General features: G+C 35.1%; 1 protein-coding gene across 2 annotated transcripts; it reads right to left on the bottom strand.

The window, feature by feature from the left end:
* Positions 1-12,882: 12,882 nt before the first annotated feature.
* LOC109807812 (zinc finger (CCCH-type) family protein / RNA recognition motif (RRM)-containing protein) lies at positions 12,883-24,896 on the bottom strand. 2 transcript variants are annotated; one of them, XM_020370454.3, is made up of 6 exons: positions 24,842-24,896; positions 22,166-23,055; positions 20,103-21,293; positions 19,489-19,797; positions 14,257-14,741; positions 12,883-13,146 (listed from the first exon to the last, which is right to left on the bottom strand). In XM_020370454.3, exons 2-5 carry the CDS (start codon positions 22,949-22,951, stop codon positions 14,292-14,294), a joined length of 2,736 nt encoding a protein of 911 aa, XP_020226043.2. In that variant the 5' UTR covers positions 22,952-23,055; positions 24,842-24,896; the 3' UTR covers positions 12,883-13,146; positions 14,257-14,291. The 2 variants fall into 2 exon arrangements, with proteins under 2 accessions (XP_020226043.2, XP_020226041.2); XM_020370452.3 differs by lacking the exon at positions 12,883-13,146 and having other exon boundaries at positions 13,913-14,741.
* Between the last annotated feature and the right edge of the window lie 722 nt (positions 24,897-25,618).

Raw genomic sequence — 25,618 nt, 5'->3', positions numbered from 1 at the left:
TGTTGTCTGCAATCTGAATTCAAAATGCTTATATTATTCTGAGTTTATTTTGGAATACTCTTTATCCTCTTGGGAAATACTTTTTGTGTTCCTAATTATAAGTAAATCCTAAACCCTAAAATTATTAGCAATAGTCATTAGTTTTCAAAGTGATTCAATAAATTTCTTTTATTCTCTTAATTTATTGTTAAGTCTATTTTCTATCCATTATCTTATAACTAACATTAAATATAACAATCACTTAAAAAGAATGGTATCTTTAAAAGAAAATTTGAATTTTTGGTAAATTATTTAAAAATAATCAAATTAACTAGTTTTCTTGATTTTGGCAATTTGTCCTATATTTATACTTAGGACTTGAGGTAGTATTTTCTATCCTTGACTTAAAGTGGTATGAGTTTTTCTAGTTTGTTGTTGTTACAAAGTTGGTAATAATGATAGAAAGATGATTGTGGAAAAAGATTTACATAAAATCTAGAATTTAGTTCATTTATGGAGATATTTGTATAATGAGTGTAACAAACAAGGAGGTGCATATCTGTGGGAGAAGAATGAAAGTTTCCTAGATGCATAAGATATGTGTTCTTATAAATAATTTGACGTTATTAGTCATCAATTAACCCTTGTTTTGGTTGGATGAGTTTTAAAGATTCCCATTATTGACAACTCAAAATGCACGGTAAGGTGTTCTATGATTAAATAAAATTGGAAAATATTATTCACTTTATGTTTATCTTTTCTAAGCTTCATTTCTTCATGTCAATAATTTTTGTACACCGTTACAATTTTCACTTAGTAGAAATATTTTTCTGGAAGGTTTGCGCCACATACATTGCTGCTACTTTATCAGTTTAAAATAAAAGTGCAATTTTTATTAAATTGGGAAATTTCAATGCAGCGTGCAGGTTTAAAGCTGATGGATATGCTAGCTGTGTATCAAGATGGAGGTTATGAGCTAGACTCTACTTAAGGCTATGCTCTCAAATAAATGAAGATTTTCATCTACTCTTCAACATAGGCTTAAGTAGATGAATCTTACATAGACTTTAGTGCCTACGTAGGGGAAGATTCATCTACTTAAGCCTCATATGGCTAGACTCTAGAGCATGGATTGTATTTTGTCTGTGAATTACTACAAGGCATGAACTGAGGGATTTTAGTCACTATGCATAGTTGATATAAATGTGAAACATAGACATTTTCAAATACAGCCATCTTCTATAGTACCTTAAATTACCTTAAATTAGGTCAATTTTTGGATTACTACTTATTACTTTTTTTTTGTTTAAATTACCTGACTAATATTTTTTTTCAATTTAGTACTTGACGTTAGTCTCCATCTGTTAAATGATGATGTGGCTAACGGACTGCCACGTCATCACCCAATAGTGTATGTCATTTCAGCACACATCTCCACCTCAGTCTCCACGTTTGGCAGTTAATAAGAAATTGAAAGAGGGCTCTGAGAACAAATTGAAAATACTATTAGATTTAACTTGACAAGTATTACTACTTTTTATATGTATTCACTATACGACAAAAATTAAGAATATATTTTTTTTCCTTCTTCTCCTTCTTCTTTACAATCTTCTCCCCCCTACCCACAACCCCAACAACATCGTTAACCTCATCTATCCTCAACTCTATGATTCCTCGATCTTCCATCTATCTTACCACCATTTCAAAAACTTTCACTAAGAAAACCGCTTTCTTTTCTTTTTTTCTTCTTCTTCTTCTTCCCTAATCACCCTTCAGGATTCTCATTCCAAACCTCCTTTGAGTCCCTTTTATAATCTTCTCCCCCCTACCCACAACCCCAACAAAATTGTAAACTTCATCTCTTCCACCCTCCAATAAAAACATTCCAGCCTTTCACTTCAAAATGACATCAAAGCGATTCTCCCCCACTTGGGTCCCCACGAAATTTCAAGGGTCTTGCTCATACCCCAGTCTGATCACTCTTCAGCCCTCACCTTATTCAATTGGGTCAAAAATGACTTGAACATCACACCCTCTTTGCATAACTATTGTGTAATTGTTTACATACTTCCTTGGTCTAGGGTATTCTCTTAGGCCATGAAGTTGTTGTCTGAGTTGATACAATTGGTTGAGGTTGAGGTGTTTCCCCAAATGAGGACATTTATGAGAGCCTTGTGGGGTGCACTGAGGATTGTAATTGGAACCCTGTGATCTTTGATATGCATATCAAGGCTTTTGTGAAGGTTGGCATGGTCGAGAAGGGTTGGTAACTTTTAGGAGGAACATTGAGGCTTGTTTTATCCCCAATGTGATTGCTTGCAATTGTTTGTTGAGTGGGTTGTCTAGGCTTAATTATATTGCTCAATGTTGGGAGGTTTATGAAAAAATGGGAAGACTTGGAATACATAGGAATGCTTATACTTTCAACATTATGACCCATGTTTTGTGCAAAGACAGGGATACCGATAAGGTGAACGGATTCTTGGAGAAGATGGAGGAGGAAGGGTTTGAGCCTGACTTGGTCACGTATAACACCCTTGTTAATAGCTATTGTAAGAAAAGAAGGTTGGAGGATGCGTTTTATCTATACAAGATCATGTACATTAGAGGTGTGATGCCTAATTTGATTACACACACAGTGATGGAAATCTAATCCCCAAGGACCCCTTTGGAAGAGGTAAGACCAAGAAGGGTGAAGGTTGAGCTAAGAAGTTTCCATTGTACATACTTGTAGATACTTGTATAGGTGTATTTTTGCCTTTGTATTTATGAGGCACTTTATTTTCCTTTTTAGTAGCTTTTGTATATTGTTTCTAGGGTAGGTTACTTGGACACTTTGACTCCATTTAACCTAACCTAGAAATACATTCTTTTTAGTTTTTCTAGTAGGAGTGGCATTAGCAAAATAGAGAGTGTCGTTAGTAAGCTAGAGTGTGCTCCTAGCAATTTAGCCAAAGGTGGTCCTAGGCTAAAATTTACATATTGGACTCATTTTACTCCTAATTTTTCATAGATTTGATTTAGCTAGGTTCCATTCACATTGAATGAACCTAACTAAACCAAATTAACCATTTTAAAACCGGATGGAGTAAATTAAATCCAATGGGCCGCCCACCTTAGAAGTGTGTTCACACTTTGTGTTCACACTTGTGTTCACACTTGGCCAAATTGCTTGGTTCTTCTCAAACTTGGAAGCTTGAAGCACAAGCTACTCCTTAGCTAGCTTACCAAGCAAGCTAAGTGAGAAGCTTGCTCTCCAAGCCTCTAGACCATGGGTGGTTAGCTAGACCTTACCATGGTTCCTAGTGAACCATGGTTAAGACTAGCTTACTCTCCAAGCTTCCTACTCCTATATTTTCGTTTTTCCTTCTTTGTAAAACACTTTTGATGAATTAGAGATTGCATTTTCTGAGTTGAGTTCAGATTTCTCTCTTCCAAAAGTCCCTAAACCTCTTTGAGTGCATCCAATTCTCTTATCCCTTCCATAGAAGAGTGTGGTGAGAATTGAAGGGGCTTATCTCTTCTTCAAGGAGTGGCGCCTCTTGGGAGAGTTTCTCCACCAACCGTGGTGGTCTTAAGGCCTCCTCCTCCATAGGAGACCTTAACCAAGCATAGGAAGAATCAAGGAGCCAAAGATCTAGGGAGGAACTTGAAGAGGATTCACATCAATCCGGATTCTCCAACAAGTTTTCCATCATTTGGTATCAAGAGCTAGGTCTCCTTGGTAATTTCGTTCCTATGCTTCTTTGTCTTGTTTGTTCGGTTCATATCAATATTAATATGTGTCTTTGCTGTTCTTCCATGTATTTCCTTTTTGAGTCTTGTGTTTGTGTGCCTTGAGTGGTTCTTGTGTCACAACTATAAATCTATAGAACACACTCACCTTGTCTTGCTTTTCTTGATTCATTTTATAATTTCTTGTGAATCAATCTTTGTATGTGCCTTTAGGTATTCTTTGTATGTCTTTTTAATTGTTTTAGGACTGCTTATATCTTTCTTTGGACTTCTATAATATTCGGTCATAAAAAAATTCCTAAAAAGAAACAAGAATACAAGCTTTTTACATTTCTTAATCTACTAGTTTTGTCTTAGAGTCATGTGTAGTTCTTTTACTTGTCATTAAATCCTTTTTGTACCTTTTTATTTCTGAATCTTATTGTGTTAACCTCTGTTCTTGATTGTGTCATTGCTGGTTGAACATTAAATAAATCTTAGTGTGCTCATAAAAGATTCCAATGCATGTTATTAGACCTAACATGTTCTAGAGTCAATTTTTGTGAACTTCTTTTGCTAATAGTTTCTTAGCAATTTGTGACCAGCAATTCCTTGTGTGTCTTGTGCTTGTTTTGACAAAAGAAAACAGAGGTAGAAGTGTATTGAAAACGAAAATTAAAGTGTACAAAAGAAGTTAACAAACTAGTACTAAAACTAGTAACATTTTGTGTTGAAATTTTTGACTAGTACACTTACACTTCTACTCTTCTTGTTCTTCTTTTCTCCACCACTTGGAAACCTCTTTATTAATTGTTTGGCCTCTGTTTGAAGTGCTTACATTCTTTATTGAAAGAAAAGAAAGAAAGAAAAGAGACAAAAAAATAGAAAAGAAAAAGAAAAGAAAACAAAAGAGAAAATCTAGAAAAAAAAAATCAAAGTGAAAACCAAACAAATTTTGTAGCACTTGGCCTTAAATTTTTGTGTGAATTTTTGTGAGGTTTGCTTGCTGTCCAGTGGTTGGAAAAAGACTTTAAAACCTTCAAAACAATTGCACAAATTTTATTTTGATTTTTATAATCCATTCTAGAGCCATTCCTAGGTTTAATCTTTTGTGTGTTAGCTTTTGAAATTTGCTTTAATTGTTGCTTTGTGTCTTCTTGGATCTCTTTTGTTTTGTCATATCAAATTCATATTAGAGTGTAGCCTTTCTAAATTGTGCTTTTCAGTTTTCATTCCTTGGCCTCTACTCTCTCTTGTTTTGGTTGTTAAGCCTTGGTGAAGCCATAATCCTTTTTCAAGCCTTCACACTTGGAAGGAAGGAATAATTGAGATATATTGGCTAATCTCAAAGGAGCTTATACTTGAAGGAGATTGAGGTACACCAAACCTGAGTGAAACACCTTGGATAGGCTCACTTGTTTGTTATTTTTGCAGCCAAGAATTGTTTTGAATTTTAGGTTACAATTAGAGACGGATTTGGAGACAAATTTGTGACGGATTTTGAAGAATTTAGTGACGGATTTGGAAGGCTTGGTGAAGTATTGGTGGAGACCAAATTGGGACATTTTCTCTTGGTTTCAAGGCTGTTCCAGACCTGTCCTAACTACTCTTGGAGGAGATTCTTCAAGAAGATTTTGATTTGGTTTTGTTTCCATTGATTTGTAACTCTTTAACCCTACTTGGGTTAGTTTTGTTTAATTTTGCTATTGTATACAAACCTACATTTAGGAGTGGTTATTTGGGACATTGTTTAAGTTCCACCACTTCCTAAATAGTTCTAAATAAAGACTAATAGACTCGGTTAGTACATGTGGAAGGGTCCCCAAAGGCTTTAAGTGCCATTTGGGCTTCCATTAGGACACGGCTAGCTTTATTGCTTTCATACTTCGTTTAGACTTGTGGAAGTGTCCCAAAAAGCTTCAAGTGCCACTTGGACTTCCACATTAGGACCCTACGACTAGTATATGCTTTACTTGCTTTCCTTTTATTTGTTTAGCTTCTAAGTTCGTTTTAGAAGGCTTCCTTGCCTACTAGGGGTTCCGTGCACACACACACAACTACTTTGCTTGCTTGTGTGAAAACTTTGTTTTGTAAGAAAGGTATAAGGGGGTTTAGTAATTTCCACTTGAAAAGGCTTGGTTATTAAGTGGCTCCTTGTAGCTCACCTCCCTTGATAGTGCAACTTGTATACTTAGACCTCCAAGTACTTAGTATTACACCAAAAAGAAAAACTCTTTGTGAAAATCTTTATCACTCACTTTGCAAATTCTTTTAAAATTTGTGAAAACCTTTTCTCTTGCAAAAATGAGTGATCATTCTCATGATAGTAGTGTGCATGGTAAATATTCTCCTAAGAGTCATAAAAGAACTAAAGATGAGCTTAGAAAACTTAGGGAATATATTAGGAGAAAAGAAATCAAAAAAGAAAAAAACAATGAAACCATAAAAGAGTTGTTGAATAAGCTTATGGTGGGGGGTGAGACTAGCAAACCCCATGCCAATAAGGGTCATGGACCTTCTAGGTCCCATAAACATAAATATGAAACACCATGTGAGGGTGATCTATTAATTGCCCAAAGGTTATTAACCAACCAATTAAAAGAACAAGATCAATCACAAGGAGAGAACCTTTTTCATTCTAGATGCAAAATTTTCAAGAAAACATGTTCTCTCATTGTTGATAGTGAGTCTTGTAACAATTTTGTAAGTCAACGGTTGGTTGATAAACTTAACTTAACTACTATAGCCCATCCTAAATCTTATAAACTTCAATGGCTTAATAAGGATGGACCTATAGAAGTTAAGGAACAAGTAAGTGTGCCTTTCTCCATTGGAAAATACCAAGATGAAGTTTTCTGTGATGTCATTCCAATGGATACAAGTCACATTCTACTTGGAAGGCCATGGCAACATGATAGAAAAGCCATTCATGATGGTGTTAGCAACAAAATTCGCCTAGTCCATCTAGGCAAGAAACATACTTTGATTCCTCTTACACCTTCCCAAGTGTTAGAGGATCAAAAAGTCATGAAAAAGAAATTTGAGGAAGAAAAAAGAAAGGAAAAATTAGAAAAAAAACAAAACCTCTTAAGTCTTGAGAAGGAGGGAGGGAAGGTTATAGAGTTGGAAAGAAGTGTCCCTTCCAAAGAAGTTGTTCCTAGAAGTCAATTTTCAATAAATCATGAACAACATCTTTACCTTCTCAATACAAAAAAGACACTACTCTTGGAAAAGAGTAAGGAGGATAGTGTCTCCTCCAAAAATTTTATGCAAAAGGAAAGTCACTTTTTAATTCAAAATGATTGCAAAAAGACTTTTCTTCTTCATAAAGATTTTAGCTCTTTTCCTACTGCTACCACAACCTTAGAGCTTAAGATCCACAACGTAAATATTTTTGAAAATAATGGATCTCAAGTTCTTAGTCTTGTGAAGAAGAAGTGGACTTCACCTAGTTCTACTTCTTATGCTACTACTTTGGTGGTGCCCAAAGTAGACAGCCATTGTCTATTTAGGACTTCTCTTACTTTAGTTTTTCTAATAAAGCACCCAACCTTTGGTTTATATTGTTTATTAGATACATCTCATGGTGTCTTATTTTCTACTTTTGATCTTAAGGGAAGTTCAAACTTCTTTGAACTTAATTTTACTACTTCCCTTCAAGACCAAATTAGATTCTATGACTTTTCTAAACTCTTTACACCCTCTTCCATGACGTATCTAACATATAATATGATCAAGGGTTGTCTAGGTAGTTTCCTTATTATATTCACTTTGTTTTCTTGTAGAAGCCTATGTTACTACATAGGGTGCTTTAGGCAAGATATCTTAGTATATAGGACTACTTCCTTAGTTTCTTATAGTTTTAGCACTTTCACATTTTTAGGATTTAGTTTTACACTTAGACTACACTATAGTGAGGATCCTATTCTTATGCTTAGAGAACCTATCCTTCCTAGTCTAAGGACCCTTGCTAGGATTATAGCAGGAATTCCTCATAGGGTGCACTTTCCACATATATTATATGAATATGTCATTCCTAATGCTTTGTTTTTTGTTTTCATTGTAGGTGATGATATCTTTGTGGAAGGACCACTGGATTTGAGGACAAATCCTTTCGAAGGGGGAGGGTATGATGGAAATCTAATCCCCAAGGATCCCTTTGGAAGAGGTAAGACCAAGAAGGGTGAAGGTTGAGCTAAGAAGTTTCCATTGTACATACTTGTAGATACTTGTATAGGTGTATTTTTGCCTTTGTATTTATGAGGCACTTTATTTTCCTTTTTAGTAGCTTTTGTATATTGTTTCTAGGGTAGGTTACTTGGACACTTTGACTCCATTTAACCTAACCTAGAAATACATTCTTTTTAGTTTTTCTAGTAGGAGTGGCATTAGCAAAATAGAGAGTGTCGTTAGTAAGCTAGAGTGTGCTCCTAGCAATTTAGCCAAAGGTGGTCCTAGGCTAAAATTTACATATTGGACTCATTTTACTCCTAATTTTTCATAGATTTGATTTAGCTAGGTTCCATTCACATTAAATGAACCTAACTAAACCAAATTAACCATTTTAAAACCGGATGGAGTAAATTAAATCCAATGGGCCGCCCACCTTAGAAGTGTGTTCACACTTTGTGTTCACACTTGTGTTCACACTTGGCCAAATTGCTTGGTTCTTCTCAAACTTGGAAGCTTGAAGCACAAGCTACTCCTTAGCTAGCTTACCAAGCAAGCTAAGTGAGAAGCTTGCTCTCCAAGCCTCTAGACCATGGGTGGTTAGCTAGACCTTACCATGGTTCCTAGTGAACCATGGTTAAGACTAGCTTACTCTCCAAGCTTCCTACTCCTATATTTTCGTTTTTCCTTCTTTGTAAAACACTTTTGATGAATTAGAGATTGCATTTTCTGAGTTGAGTTCAGATTTCTCTCTTCCAAAAGTCCCTAAACCTCTTTGAGTGCATCCAATTCTCTTATCCCTTCCATAGAAGAGTGTGGTGAGAATTGAAGGGGCTTATCTCTTCTTCAAGGAGTGGCGCCTCTTGGGAGAGTTTCTCCACCAACCGTGGTGGTCTTAAGGCCTCCTCCTCCATAGGAGACCTTAACCAAGCATAGGAAGAATCAAGGAGCCAAAGATCTAGGGAGGAACTTGAAGAGGATTCACATCAATCCGGATTCTCCAACAAGTTTTCCATCACACAGCGTTGATGAATGGTCTTTGTGAAGAAGGAAAGGTCAAGGAGGCTCATCGACTTTTTCATGAGATGGTTCACCGAGGGATAGATCCGGATGTTGTGTCTTATAATAATCTTGTGTATGGTTATTGTAGAGAAGGAAAGATGCAAATGTGTAGATCATTGTTTCATGAAATGATAGGAAATGGGATTTGTCCTGACGCGGTCACATGTTAGGTTATAGTTGAAGGATATGCTAGGGAAGGAAAGCTGTTGTCTACCTTGAATGCTGTTGCAGAGCTTAAGAGATTTGGAATTAAGATTCCTAAGGATGTATATGATTATCTTGTAGTTGCATTATGTAGTAAAGGCCGACCGTTTGCTGCTAGATGTTTTCTGCTAAGGATATCTCAGGATGGCTATATACCTAAAATGAATACTTACAATAAACTAGTTGAGACACTATCTGTATTCAATAATGTGGAAGAGGCGTTGATTTTGAAACGTGAGATGGTTAGAAGAGAATGAAGCTGAATCTTGCTTCCTATAGAGTTGTTATAAGCTGCTTGTGTCGAGTAAACAAGACTTCAGAGGCTGCAGGTTTTTTGGAGTAAATGGTTACTTCAGATATTCAACCTGATGTAGAGACGAGCAGAGCATTACTAAATGGGTATTGTGAGGAAAATAAGGTTGATAAAGCTGTGTCATTATTGAAAATCTTTCCCAAGGAATTTCAAATTTATGATACTGAAAGCTACAATGTAGTTGTTAAAGTATTTTGTGAGGTTGGTAATATAGACAAGTTGATGGAGCTTCAGGATAAGCTCCTCAAGGTGGGTTATGTTCCAAATAAATTAACATGCAAGTATGTGATCCATGGATTGCAGAAAGCTATGGAACTTGATGATGATGAGATATTGGGCCACAATATGCTTAAAGTCCAACATTATCCTTATATTAGGGCTTTATCCATATTTTCTCCTACCCAAATACATGGGAATGACATATAAGGATAGTCTAGAAGGAAATTGAAGATTTCTACTACACACATTGTGGCTAAAATAAGAGTTTTAAATGGATTCTTTAGGTTAAAGATGGTGACAACACATTTGTGGATGAATCTATTTTAGGCAATCACATGCGCGAAATTGAAGAGTTAAAGTTAAGAATTATTGCTCTAATGGATGTAGAAAAGGCAAATAAAGAGAAAATTGCAAAAAGCAAAAAAAGAAATTGCAGGGATTCAGGAAGAATGTTCTGTTCTTCATGAACAACCTGCACTATTGAAGTTGAAAATTCCATGCAAGAAGAAGAGGATTTTAGTTAAGAGAAATAGGGTCAAGATGTTAGGATTTGTAGTGATAGTGCTTTGGGTTTTCGTTACAGTTGTAAGCATTGTAATAGCAATCAATGTGGTAGGAAAGATGTACACTCTTAACAGTTTGTAATTGAATGCAATTTGACGGTTTGAATGCACTTCTGAACTATATTTAATTAAATTGATTTGCAATAACAATGAAGGTTTCTCTGCACTATAAATGAGTATATTTAATAAAATGCTCTCCATATGCCAAGCCTTCTTTTACAATTCCCACGGCTTCAAAATAGGACCACCTATCCATATCCATATTCTTCACATGCACTGGCTCGCTGCCCCCAACATAATGCATCACGGGGTCTAACTCAAAACGACCTCCATGATGAAGTTTCAAATTGAAACCCATTAACACAACTGCAAAGGAACCAAATCTTTGTGTCAAAAAACCTCATCAACAGAATAGTTAAAGCCTATCAAATAGTAAACCCTAATAACATAAGCAACCACTTACCTTCAACACAGACGAAGAATGACAAGGACTTCGTCCAAAACAAATTTGGCAGTGCTTCAACAACGACAACAACTACCTCTATTTATGGCTACAAAATCTCACCTCTTTAATACTTCTCCTCTACGAATGGTCAATGAAGAACGGTGCTTCAAACTTCAAACGCAAGGAACAAAGAATCACGCAGAATACGTGTTTCCAAATTAAAGAAACACAAAAACGGAGAAGATTGACGAAAAAAGAGAATGAAAAAGAAAATGATGTGGAATTACAAGTTCAATATTTTGAAAAACAAAAAGGAACAATTTTCAAACATGAATTTCTGAGTTCCTCAAGTTGAAGATGAATAAGAGAATGGATTTTTGAGTTCGTAAATTTCCAACATATGCGCAAAACAAATTTTTTTAAAAAAAAAATCAAATCTGACGTGACAAATTACATGGAGAATGAGGTGGACATGTGTGCTGACATGACATACATTGTTGAGTGATGACGTGACAGTCTGTTAGTCACGTTATCATTTAACAGACGGGGACTAATATCAGATACTAAATTAAAAATAAATAAATATTAGTCAAATAATTTAAATAAAAGAAAATTTTAATAAGTAATAATCCAAAAACCGTGAGAAACAATGCACTACATAGAAGATTTATAAGTGCTCTTACACGTGAAGGACCTGGTGGATTGCCTCGACCAATTGAAGTACATGTTTATGATCAATCCGATATGTCGGTGATATGCTAGGCTGGTTGCATCAGGTGTGACATGAAATCCTAGTGGATGAATGCTTGAATCCTATTCTGAATGCTATTTTTCTGCTATGGCTTTTTTATTCATATGTTTTCTGTATGTATGCAGGCCTTGACATCATATGTTGATCAAATTCAAAGCAATTCTCCAATTACTTAGAGAATGATTAGGAGTGTGGAAAAAAAAAATCCAAACCAACCCAACATATATAACGCACCTTAATTGAAATAACAGTCAATCAAGATGGCTGTCGTATGAAAATCCACACAACTTCTTTTCGTATACTAATTCTTTGTTTTTTTTTAATGGTGTCAGTTATTAATTATTTCCAAATAAATATAAGTAAAAGGAAATTAACCATTGAAACTTTTATTTACGATATCTAATTGCTTGTTCCGTATACGTTAAATAAAATGTATAGCAGCTTATATTTAAGAGAAAATGATAAATTTTAAATAATTATTATAGATAATTAAATTTTAAGATGAAAATGAAAATTTTAAAATGAAAAATTGTTAAAAAGAATGATCATTGTCAATATCCCAAGTTTGATTTTCAATATTTAAAAATATGGAATAATTTTTCCTCTTAAAATGATCATTCAAAATTTTAATTTAGAAATTAAGGTGTTAATTATTATTTTTTTTTTTAATTTTTAACTTAGAAATTAAGGAATTAATTAGTTTAGAACAAGTTAATTGATCAATGAATATAACACAAAAAAAAATGAGTTGGGAATTCACCTAAAAATTATGTTATGATCTTTAATTGCCTCTCGATCTCAACCATCGATTAGCCAACAATAAAATGACAAGTGAATTGAGCAGCCAGGAAATTCTATTCCTAGTTCACATATTTAAAGCATAATTATTTGCGAAGCCATATATGTTCGTTAGTGAGGCCAAGGCTCAACAGATTACAATATCCTCCATTTCAATGGTAGAGCCCAGCATTATTATAAGATTTAAACTTTTTTGAACCTAAAGAAGCTCCTATTCCTAGGTTAAAAAAAACTTGTTAATATCTAGAGTCGATGGTGGAAAATATATTTTCTTGAGCCCAAAAACTAACCTACCATATAGGTTAAAAAATAAACTTTTTATAATACATTGATACTCTGATTCCAAATTTTGTCATGTCACATCAAAATTAAATTAATACCGTTGCAACGGTTTAGAAGAATGGCCATTTTCCACACATTCTTCCCATTTATTTTAATATTCAGATAATGATAGGTTGAAGGATACTTGGACCAAAGTTTTTTATTTTATCAAAAATTATAAATAAGTAAACTTTTTGTAATTTTATATAACCTTCATTGAAATGTGTTGCAGAATATTTTTAAGGAAAATACCAACATTATATTAAAATTTGATAATGACATTAAAAGCTTCATTTAAGTTTCCTTATTTCACTTTTTTATCCCACAAATGACTTCATTGGTATTAAACGGCTAGAAATAACTAGTATCCATAATCGTTAACCGTGAGTCCAATCATATTAGCAAATGCTTCTTTTCTAACTTTTGACGATGTGTAAAATCTAACTAGCCAAAAATAAACATACGTATAATTTACAGCTAACTTGAGCTAGTTTGGGTAAATGGAAGCTGTGTGCAAAATTTAAAAGCATCTAACCGAGACCCGATGGCTGAAGAAATTCGCTTGCCAAGAAAAACCTTTGAAGTTAACCTCGTCTGCATCTAATAACTGTAAAAATTACATTAATATAAGTGATAAATTAAAAGGCTCAATAGATTAAAACTCAAAAGCTAAAATTACAACAAAAACATATAACTAGTGCTTCGTGCCCCCTCATCCTTTTTGAGAACATATATCTCTGTAAAAAATTTGTATTCTTTTGTTTGTTTTTTTTTAAACAGAACCATACATAGTTTGGTAAAGTAAGCCTTATTGTGCGGCTTGATGCCAACCAAGTAGAAACAAATCGTTGTTTTGATTAATGAATTAGTATGTAACAGTCAACGTTTACATTAGTTTGTAAAACTTAAGCATATATGGTGAGACGCGGGAAGAAAGAAGAATTTGTGGCAAATAAAAAGAAAATGAGGAATTAAATCATGACACTAACAAAAATGATGTGGCGAGATATGATAGAAAAGAAGATGATAACTTAGGAGATGATAACTTAGGAGTCAACGCCACAATCGCTTCAAGCTTTTTACATTAAAAATAGATGGCTATTAATGAGTTTGTGTTAGCATGTGCCTAAATGTGATTGATCAAGGAATTAAAATATAAATAAAATGGTACTCCACATATATCATATGGACACTCGTTACGTCAAAATTCAATTCGTATTAATTTAAAAGCTATAAAAAATAATGAAAACTTAAAATAATAATAATTTTTATTCAACAATTTTCATATATTACTCAGTTTCACTTTGAAGTGTATAGAAGCAAATTAAAAGAATAGGGAGAAATGAAACAAGAAACAAGAAACATCTAAAGGATAGTGGAATCAACTAAGTGACTAACAGCTTCAATTATATTTTTACTGTAACTACAGACATAAAGGGAAAGGGGTTTCCAAATGTTTGTTATGTAACCGTCCAATGGCTTTTAACATAATTTTGAGCTTCAAAACTTTTATCCTAGAAGTGAACTACCCAAGCTGAGAAACATCATGACGCACCATTCAACTAATGCCACCAAATACAGGAGGCAGCCAAAAAGAAGGAAATTTACAAGTCTCGACCATTAAAAAAGGAACATGGAATAATAAATTTTCAGTAATTGAAAAGAAAAAAAAAAATAGGCCCCTGAAAATTAGAGTTTTATAGATTTAAAATTTTACCTTGCTGTACAAATCTGACCATTAGTAGATCCTCCTCAACAGACATTGCCGTCAGGTGATTGTTTAGGAGAGGAAACTTGCCTTGTGGTACTTTGGGGATCTTCACTTGGCTCCATTTCCATAAGCTCCAAACCATTATTAGTTTCAGAATTTTTATGCTCACCATCTGACACAATTGCTTCTTGGTTCACAGAGCTTCCCAATTTTTCTTCAGAATGGTCATCTGAATCTAAGGGCTCCTTGGGAGCAGATAGAGAACGTTCTCTACTACCAGTGGCATTACTAGAACTAGAAGGTGTCAGCCACATGAATTTCAGATTCCGGTCTTCCCAGCATTTACCATTAGTAAATGCCTTCTCAGCTGCCCAACGAGTAGTGAAAGTTATATGTGCCTCTTGTTGGCTACTAGCGTTGACTTGAACGTCTTCTAGCTCTACGGTGGAGAGTTCACCGTATGGTGAGAAGTGTTCCTTCAAAACAGCAACCTAAAATAAAAGACAGAAATTTAGTTGAGCAACAATAGAATAAGACAAAACAGACTGCCACATTTAGTAATGGTACATGGATGAATCTAAAGACAACATGACACAAGTTTTATTGTGTAATTTTTTCCATTAAAAAACAATTTTAGAGTAGAATATATTTCACTTGGGTTTCTACAGGGTTTGAAAAGATGAGACCAGCAAACAATGTAGATTCATGCAATGCAAAAGATTCAACTTATCTAATTGATCTCATAGTATCTTAAATAAAAGTAGACCATAGTAGCTCGTATGGATCATCACAACTTAACATGCACACCACAGTACATAGTAAGTTACATTAGTTGATTTTCCTCAACAACACTTTGTTGATAATGTGGAAAACAAGAAGGTGGAATGAAAAGTAAGAGAGAACGCAAAAGCTATTGACTGAGATCTTAAACAACATAGAGAATGCTGACCCCTTACCCTCTATTTATGCTAGTAACACAACTTACCGATGAAGTTTAAAGCCTTTGAGTGAAGAAGCGATTGTGTTAACCTTCAATTTATGCAAGTACTATAACTAATAAATGAAACTTATACCCATTAATTGAAATTCATTCCAATCAACTAATATTTTTAACCATAAGAAATATTTAACAGTAGTTCATACTTATGGTGTCCTGGGAGCAATTGCATGATGCCATGGCTTGGTAAAAAACAAATGATCAAATACTAATTAATACCATTTTCTCAATGGTGTATAAACAATTTATGTTGCCTTTCTTCCAATTGTGAAGGAATTTAAAGCTTGCTAGACAGTGTAACAGAGTTTGCTAAAACCTCAAGTCACCTCTCATTTTTCTCCACCTATTTCCTTAAATCAAGTCAAAGAACCAGACAAAGAGTAATGAGATTTTTTATCTACCAAGAGTTATTGCTAGTGGTGTCAAGTTAAAAGTCAGCATTAGGTTTTCGAGACTGAGTATTCGGGCTATGCATGTGTTTTTGTACTGCATGGTACTGGTCTGTGTTTAGTGTTTTTTATTCACCCACTCTCAGCCATTTTTTAGCTGTTTTTTTTTTTTTGCTATTTGGTGTTATTTTCTTTTTGGATGTTAATATTTGTTAGAACACACACTTCATGTAACACGTTAAACAAGTGTGTGCATCACGTTAAATGCATTTAGTTTCAATAGGATTTGGTATTTTGGAAGTAGCACCCATTTACTCTTTTGTCCTAGGAGCAAATAATTCCCACTTAAAAGTCCATATACATAAATGTTATGCACAACCTAAGCACTCTCCAATCAATCAATTTCACTTGAACAATACTACCCTATCTCTATTTCTTTCTTTCCTCTCCCTCTAAACAATTTTGCTTGAGCAATGCCTACGGACATGACTGAGATTATTTGTAACCAAGGTTATCGATGGCGGATAACGGTCTATGGCGGTGAGGCCAAAAATCCTTTATAACTCTATGGCGGATGCCATGACGGCCTATGGCGGACGTCATGGCGGACAAAAAAAAATTTAAAAAAAATATATATATATATATATATATATATATATATATATATATATATATTATATACAAAAAAACAGCAAAACAATATATAATAAGCAAGAAAACTAAATTAAAACCAACATATTATCAACTTAAATACTTAAATATCATAACAACAATACCATAATTCATTGTCTCATAACATAATTGATTAAAATACAACAAAAAACATAGAAAAACAAGAGTACAGGAAGCATTTTGCTAATCTAATCATCCTCCTCATAATTTCATTTGTATCATTGTCTTTGGTAGGATGACAATGTTTCCATCCTATATCTGTCCTCTTAACAGAGTTTGAGGATGTTTGACTTTGAGTTTGAGGATTGCTAGACATTGTCCTAAAAATAAAAATAAGAACAATAATAAAAAAATAGAAATTTAAATTGAAACAATTAGTAGAAGAATTAAAAAAAAAATTGATGTTGCAGATTAAAACTGCAGAGGAAAAACTAAATAAAAAAATTGATGTTGCAGATTAAAAACTGCAGAGAATTGAGTAGGAAAAAAAAAAGGAAGGAGGATTAAAACTGCACTGCAGAGGAAAAAAAAAAACACTTTCAAGTTTTAAGTCGCCGGAGTTGCTCGCCGGAGCGCTAGACCACCACGATTCAGGTCGCCGGCCAGAAACGTGACCAAAGGCTGGTGGGTGACGGTGAACGGTGATCAAAGGAGGTTTCAAACAACCTTCTTCCTGTTCACGCGCACGTCGTGGTTCAGGTTGTCGAAGTCGTGGACCACCGCGGTTCAGGTTGTCGGTCGGAGAGGTGGCCGGCGAGTGGTGGGCGATGGCGGAGGAACGTCAACGGAGACGGGTTGAAGAAGTTCGATGAGCTGCGCGAGTGCTGGTGGCTACGTGCGTTCATCAATGAGAACCCTAAAACCATTAGGGCATGCTTATTGGGCCTAGGCGAGGCCCAAAACTGGCCCAAACACCGTTACGTCCGCCATTACCTTCATAGCGGAAGGGCTCAAAACGGCCATGGCGGCCGCCACGGCGGAAATGGCGGACGGTGCCATAAAACGCGATTTTTCGGATGGCGAATGGCGGAGAGGCTCGAAACCGCACCGCCATACCGTTATAACGCCGTTATAACGGTTATTCGATAACCTTGTTTGTAACTGAGATCAGTACTTCTTCTAAGCTCAAGTAGAAAACTTAAAACTTTGGCTGGTAGAAGATAAAATTAATTTATTCCTGGCCATACCTTATTCCCAGGGAAAAAAGATTCCTAGCTGAGCTTTTAATCCCATGAGCTAGGCTGGGCAAGTTGGATTCCCAAGGAAATGATAATTTGGTGCAAAATATTGTATTATCCATGTTTCCACTATTTCATGTATCTAATTTTCATGAAGTAAAACTATTTTGAGCATATATATTTGCACAGATAAAAGAAAAAAAGAGTTTTGACAACAGCTTTTTGACAAGCTCCTAACACACTTTATTATTAGTTAAAATTTACTGAAAACTACAAAATTAGGAGAGAAAATTATTAAATATAAATATAAGATGGGTCCATAAAAAATTATCATTCCCAATATATTTCAACCAATAGTAGAAAATGTGTTCAAAAGAGTGTTAGAAGGTGTATTCCTAACATTTCTATGCAAGTCTAAGCATAAGGTACTAAGGTGCGGAAAAAACCTTCTTAGTATGATTTACTTAAATGAACTGAACTAAACTGGTGGTGAATTGAACTGTTTTTAAAATAAATAAAAAAACTGAACTAAACTATTTATATACATGAATAAAAATTAGAGGTGTCAAAAATGGTCCGTCTCGATGGGTTGGCTTGATGGCCTGACAACTCAGGTTTCGGAAAAAGTGTCACGAAAAAAACTTGTGCCAATTTGGCTGGGCCCGGCAGACCGACCAGATTAAGTCAGGATTTTTTGGGTTGAAGCCTACCGAGTCTATTTAGCTTGATATTTTTTTTAAAATTTTCCTATTTAAAACTTAAATAAAAATAGAAAATAAAATAAAATGGTCAAATTTGGCTTGTCTTAATGATCTAACAGATAAAAACAGTTCAATTTCAAGCACCAAAATAGTTCAGTTCAATTCAGATTACCATTCAGTTCAAACTTTTAAAGTGCAGTTCAGTTCAATGAAGCAAAAAAACAACTTAGTTTGCTTGAACCAATATTCAATTCAATTCAGTTCAGGCAAACTTTTTTTTCAGTTCAGTGCAATTTTTATAAATTCAGTTCAGTTCATTTTACTCACTCCTATAATTAAGTAATATAAAAAATTATTCACAACATCAAGTATAATAAATATTTTTACGCAAAAAACAATATTCAAATAATATTTTTTATATGATAGGGGTATTTTGATAATTATAGCATAATTTTTTTGGGAATATGTATTGTAAACCAAACACATTTTGGTTATTCCAAGGAATTTCAGAAAAAAAGATTCTCCCTAGTTTTAAATTTTAAAAATCGTATTTCAGAACATCCAGGAATGACGTTCCAATTATGTTTCTGGGAAAGTGGGAATGCATTTTTATAACTCAAAACAAATAAAATGCCAATACCCCATAAGTTTAATTAAGCTAAATCCTTCTCCTTTCTTTCATTAAATGGTGGTGAGTGGTGACCAATCGAAGGATTGAGGTCAAACCTCTAACTAACTTTTCCAGATCTCTCACCCCAATCCCCATACAGTAAGGTATAAAAAATAGGGAGTAGCAGAGAAAGCATGACGACTATTGGAATTTGAAGTATGATTTCTTGTGTGGTGTGTATATCACGGGGGGAAGACATTCCCCATAATTTCTAGACATTATATACAACCCATGAAAGTAGAATAAATACAAACAATTGAAAGGAAGGATGACAAACCAATCATTCTTTTGAGCCAACCAGTCACTACTATCTTTTCTGTGTTTCTAGCTATAGATAGTATTTCATTTTCATAAATATCTTAAAGTTGTCAGAATTTGGAGATTGGGAAGATAACTTAGAACAGAGTCACAGACTACAACATCGATAGCACACGTTGGCTTCAATAAATTTGAACATATATCTGAAACCAATATTTACTATTCTTCACTGTGAGTGCATGCCTGAATCCAACAGGGGGATGTGTCTTGACTCTTAAGTAAGTGTTGGAAACAAGTGTATAAACAAGGCATGCCATTGCATAATTCTTTTTCATTTAAGTACAGAGATAGAAAAACAGAGAGAGAAACTTACATTTGCTAGACCAACTGGCAAAGGTGGGACGATACGAAATGCAACAGGTCGATTGTCCAATTTGTATCTGTTTACAGGCACTAAAGGTTGAATTGGGTGCTTTAAGCCTGTACATTCTGGAAGTCTTGTAGTATTTGCTTTAGGACTTTGGGATACATTATTGACCAGCTGTTTGTTCTTATCAGCTGTTGTCTCTGCATGTGGAGATGTCACAACAACATCAGCATCCGACGATTGAGGAGAAGCCAGTTTGGAAACATCAGACACTGTGCCCATTTTAGGTCTCTTGGCAGCTTGCTCAGTAGAAGCCTGTGAACAATCAGAGTCCATATGATGAGAAGGAATGATGCCAATACAAGAGATGATAGCAGAATGACAAGTATGTAGAGGATATACTACAAAAAAGATTTTATAAGTTTCTAATGGATATACTTCACTTAGACAAATAGACTGAGAAAAAGGCAACACGGGCCTTATTGATACATAGTGCTTGTTGCCTAACACTAAAGTCTTACTAAAGGTATAGTCATTTAAGCTTCTAGCAACCAAAAGAACATAAGCCTCTAAAGCAATGTATAATCAATAACAAATTAAAAAGGGCCTTTAGGTTTTACTTGTTTCTCAAGTTTGTTCAACTGGCGCTTAAACTCATTGCGCTTCTGATCCAGCATTTCCTGCTTCTTGCGCAGTTCTTCCTTTAGACTCTCTAAGTTGACAAGCTTCTTCTGCAAAGGAGGCGGAACCTTGGGTCCATCTGTGATGGCAGGCTTAGATTGATCAGTAGGCGATGAGACTTCATATGTAGTCTTTGAAGCATCAACTTGATGAATGTCTTTTCCCCTATCAGGGACAACTGGATGAGATGGAACAAAAGCAGGTGCTTGCCCACGGGGAGTTACAATCATGCCATTCCCACTTGTATTATCATTGCGAATGCTATCACGATTAGCCCACCATAGCTTGATAAAACGATTACCCATTACAGCATCTGGTGCCTGCAAAGCAGCTTCAGCCTCTTCCCTCTTGGAGAATTGTACAAAAGCCCGTTCACTGTTCAATGGGATATAAATGTCAATAACTTCCCCAAACTTCTTAAAATGAGCTAGAAGAGCCTCTCTCTTGTTACTTTTCTGAGGTATCCCATTTACGAATAGAGTACGCAGTGCCTTTTGTGATGATTTACGTATGTTACGCATACTATCGGTTTGTGCTTTCAAAGAGGCTTCCAAGGCTTTTGGGTCAGCATCATCTGCTATGTTTTGCTTAACTTGAAAGGAAGCATTGTGAGAACCAACTAATTCATCGTTATCTTCCTTTGATTGATTCTCGGGATAATGGAAGGAACTCATTGTAGAGTTAGTCTTTTCTTTCATGTCAAATTTGTTTTTTGAACTTCCAATTCTGGCCCAGACAGATGAACTGGCACCCTGTGAACTCACAGAAGTTCTGGCAGATCCAACTGGACAATCATTATCTGGAGCATCATTAGATATAGGCTCCGTTTCATCAATCTTGGATGACTGAAGATTTAGGAGTGAATTTGAAGACTCCAGACCACTATCATTCCAAAGCGGTTGATCAGGATCATAAAGATCAGCTCCACTTGTGCAACCAGGACCAGTATAAGCACCATCCAATGGCAAACCATCATCATTGACAACAGACTTAGAAATTTTTCCAGGTAAACTTTTGTTGTTCATCGAAGAGGTAGAAACATTTACTGGATGTAAAGATCCAGATCCAGCAGGAGCTCCAATCAGGTGTGCACTTGGAAGCGAAACAGGAAGGTTAAACTGTGAAAGACTCTGAATTGTGAACAACGAATTAATTAGTAAGTTTAACAATGAATGAATCATTCCATCTAATTTGAATTGACAGTGTATAACATAAGTTAACACAATGCATGCAACACAAAATATTAATTGAATATTTGAAAATTCTAAGAAATTAAAGTGTGTTACAAAAACTCAAAAATCCTATGAAAATGTTCTTTTTAATAAAAAAAGAGCAAACAAGTCAAATTCGAAAAGGAACATGTAATATCTAATTTTCCAAAAGCAATGCCGCCAAACAGAAAAATTGGGTTTTTGTTTTTGTAATGCAATCTAGTAACTTCTTCTCATTGGTTCAATGCCTTGTTCTTAAATGAAACATTCTTAATTCAGAAACAGCTTCAACTTAGACCTATTTTTGTTTTAAGTGTTTAGTGCTGTGTTTTATGATTAATATATTTAATTTACTAGTATAATGTGAGTCGTGCTTCAATGTTGCACTTACAATTGCTCTAAGGAATTATCATTTTCTTTCTATGATAAAACAAAGTTTGATCAAGATTCAAGAGAAATGAGAGACATGTAAATGAGAAGGACATCATATAGTCAAACATTCCTATAACATCCCAAAAAAACTAGGAGATGCAACAGCAACTCAGCAACAAGGTTTGTCTCAAACCATACCAGCAGATCATATATTAAATCACCCACATTAACGTCTGAAACATAATTGGTGTACAGTAATATTTAGTTGGGCCCACCTATAGTCAGTCAATTCTTCATTAAAGTGAAATACAACATAAATACTATTCTACTTTGTAATAGTATTTGTCATGCAATTTGAAATGTTAGCTTCACCCTTGTTATCTAAACAACAGGAAACATCCTAAGAAAAGAAAAGGTACCTGAACATCTTCAATGACAATCCGATTAACACCATGCTCCATAGGACACATGTCCCCTCTAAGGCAAAATCCACGTTCCTCAAAATCTCTACATCGTTGGCGAGGAATATTCACATTCAAAGATGAATTAATAGGTGGTCTGAGTGTTCCTTGTAAACCCATCGGATGAAGCATATCTAGGCCACCATTAGGCACTGCTGGAATTAAACCAAATGTATTCCATGATGCATTTTGCGCATTTGAAACATTGGGTAACCCACGCCCAGCATAAAGGCTTGGAGGAATTGGCCCTTGCTGAACCATTTGTGAAGCAACATCCATTGAACCAAATCTAGATTCGCGTTGATTCCAAAAACCAGAATCCCTGCCTCTTCCCCTGCCAACACCAGGATCCCCTGTAAAAGATTGGTTTACCCGTAGTCTTTGACTCATATCCAAAGGTGTTCGAGGAACTGAAGCCAAGCCAGGGCGCCTTCTATCAAACTTGAAGTATAAGTCTTTATCTGTGGTGGCATCACTGTAAGTTTTCAGCGCTTCAAAGGCTTGCGATTCATTTTCCCTGAAAGAATGCCTATTCCCAAAATTTTTGTTACGCTTTTTAAATGGCCTACTAATAACAGGATCAGTAACATCTCTTTCCAAAGATTGAGAACGAGCTTCCCTCCTTCGATGCTTATGATTCCGATCATCATCATCATCATCGCTCACTTCCTTTTCCTCAGGATCACTAACACAATCAGACGGTGCAACAGACTCAGGTTTTGGAGATGAAGCTTTCAGCTCCATTAATTCTCTTATAACACAATATTTACAGTATCTTCTTCCAAACAACAACTAGAAAGAGTATGCCAGCTAATGTTGTCTGAAACAGTTCCAGGAACACAAAGGACCTACATCAATATAAAACATAGGAGATCCAATAAGATAATTTGATGTCAAAATCCAAATATAAAGGATTAACAATCTTACCCATAGCAAATGCACCAAGCACTGACTACTTATATACATGTTATGTTTTCTTTTAGTGGCCCATTTCCTAGTCATGTATCATTACTCTCAATTGCAAGGAAATGCCAATGGCCAAATTGCAAATCTCAATTTACTAATTGCATAAAATTTGTGATATTTCCACAAACTCAATGGTTAACAAGCAAGAAACTCAAACAATGCACAAGAATACATTTTATATGCAATCCACAATCTTCTGTCCACGACTGTAGTGAGTGAGAAATGCTTACTAAGCCCCATAAGTAACAAGAAAAGAATTCGGCATTTCCCCCTAGCATGTGAACTGTGCAGCATTGGAGCAAAGTAATCACTTAAAAGTTAAAACCAAACTGTGTTTATCAAACAATAAGAAAAGCATCCACCTTTTGAGGATCCACCAGTGCTATCAATCACAAATTGCGGAAAATGGCAGAAAGCCAATAATCTGCTATATCATATATAGCGGATAGTGTTTTGGGAAAATAGTAGAAGTTGCATAGCAGTTAAAATATATAGTATATTAATTATATATGTATAAAAACGTAAGTTGTATGAAAATAAAAATAAAATGCATAAAAGTTGACATTATATTAACTCAAAAGTTAAATTGGTTGGAGATAAAATGACTAGAGGATGTAGGATACATGCTGCAAACGTGACACCATAACGGCTACTACAGTGGACAGAGTCATGATCACGGATTCAAGGAATTCCGCAATGCAATATCTATGTAACAACACGGGGTCCACCTAAGTCCCAAGGTTCATCAAAGACAACAAGAATACACAAACAAATGTAGCATCCGGGCTAGACACAAACAAATGTACAGCTCATTCAGAAAATCACTTAAAACCAAACTGTGTTTGACTCATCAACTAACAAGAGAATCATCAAAGTTTTGTTTTGAGGACACACCCAAGGTTGATCAAACACTAGAAAAGGAAAACCAAAAACCCACCAGAAATGTAGCAGCTGGGCGGAACATTTAAACAAATGCACAGTTGATTCAAAAATTAGAACAATCCATCACACTATCATAGTTCATATAACACAATCATATAAAGAGCAATAACCATAAAAGGAAGCAACAGATCTCCAGCTGCCCAACATCACCATCTAACACAATGCAGCAACAAAAATTTCGCCACACTATGCTAAACACTAAAATACATTCCACACCAAAGTCATCCACAGCTCAAAGCTTCTGGTCAAACTCAAATCACACACGAACCCCTAGAAATCTAGAAAATCGCAAAAATTAAAACAAAATAAAAACGCCACGTGGCATTCGTTTGTCTACCAACACCGTAAAAATCTCCAATTAACCCCAAACGATTGCCTAATTGGAAAGATCCCTCACTACCTTTTTGCCCTAACAAACACCACCGTTCGCAACACGCGGGCGCTTCGATTATTCTCTCCAATTTGAATCACCGAATAACAACAAAGAGCCACTACACTGTGCGTGGAGGGGGTTATGCACTCACGTCAACACACACAGCGACGAAGAAAACAAGCGAAATTACGCATCCCTTTCGGAACACGGAAATTCAGTGAAACCTAACGATAAAGCAATCGTGCGTGCGCGTAGCTATTTCGTCCATTCGTCGAATTAGGATAAGAGAGGAACAAACCAATTCGAAAAAAATAGAGAATTATATTATACGCGCAATTAGAGAGAGAGAGAACCTGAGTCGTGGAAAGGAAGCGCGGGCGACGGTGGTCGACGGCGATGGCGATGGCGATGGCGGCGGCGATTGGACGGAGGAGCTGAGAGTGAGAGCGTGGTGCGTGCGCCTCTCTCTGCGTTGGAGACTTTGTAAGAGAGGAAACAAACACACAACACCTTAATCACTTTTTTTTATTTTTATTTTTATTATTTCTCCCCTTTCGCCTCTTTCCTTTTTCCCACACCTAAATGTAAATGTGCTTTTCTATTTTATTTACAAATTAATAATTATCATGTTTTATTAATTTTGTGGTAAACATTTTCAAGAACGTATCTAGAATAATTTATAGAAATAAATAAATATAAATGTATTTAAAGTTTATATAATTATTTTTAAAAATATCTAAATTATATTTTAAATGTATCAACAAAAGTCCTTTCAAATAAGTTATGATAATTTATATGTTAAATTGAGTTGTTTGTTTGACATAAATTTGATATGGTTTTGAAATTTAGATCCATACATGTGATAATGTGCATTTTATATATATATATATATATATAGAATGATGGTAATTATTGTATTGATGTGTGGGAGAAGAAGGTAGCTATAAAAGATCACGAATTCAGCATTTGGACCTCTATACTTGTTGATCTCGCACCTTATTTATGGGTCTTCTCTTTTCTTGTGGTCAACTAGTTTGTATTTCTTACTCTTGTTATTTATTTATTTTGTTTATTTCATTATGTATCGAACCAAAAAATAAATAAAAAATTTACACCTGTGTTGAACAAAA

This window comes from Cajanus cajan, chromosome 2 (assembly GCF_000230855.2).
Source record: "Cajanus cajan strain Asha chromosome 2, NIPB_CcT2T_4, whole genome shotgun sequence".
Classification (NCBI taxonomy): Eukaryota; Viridiplantae; Streptophyta; class Magnoliopsida; order Fabales; family Fabaceae; genus Cajanus; species Cajanus cajan.
Note: the sequence above shows the minus strand (reverse complement) of the source record. Positions and strands in the feature narration are given on the sequence as shown.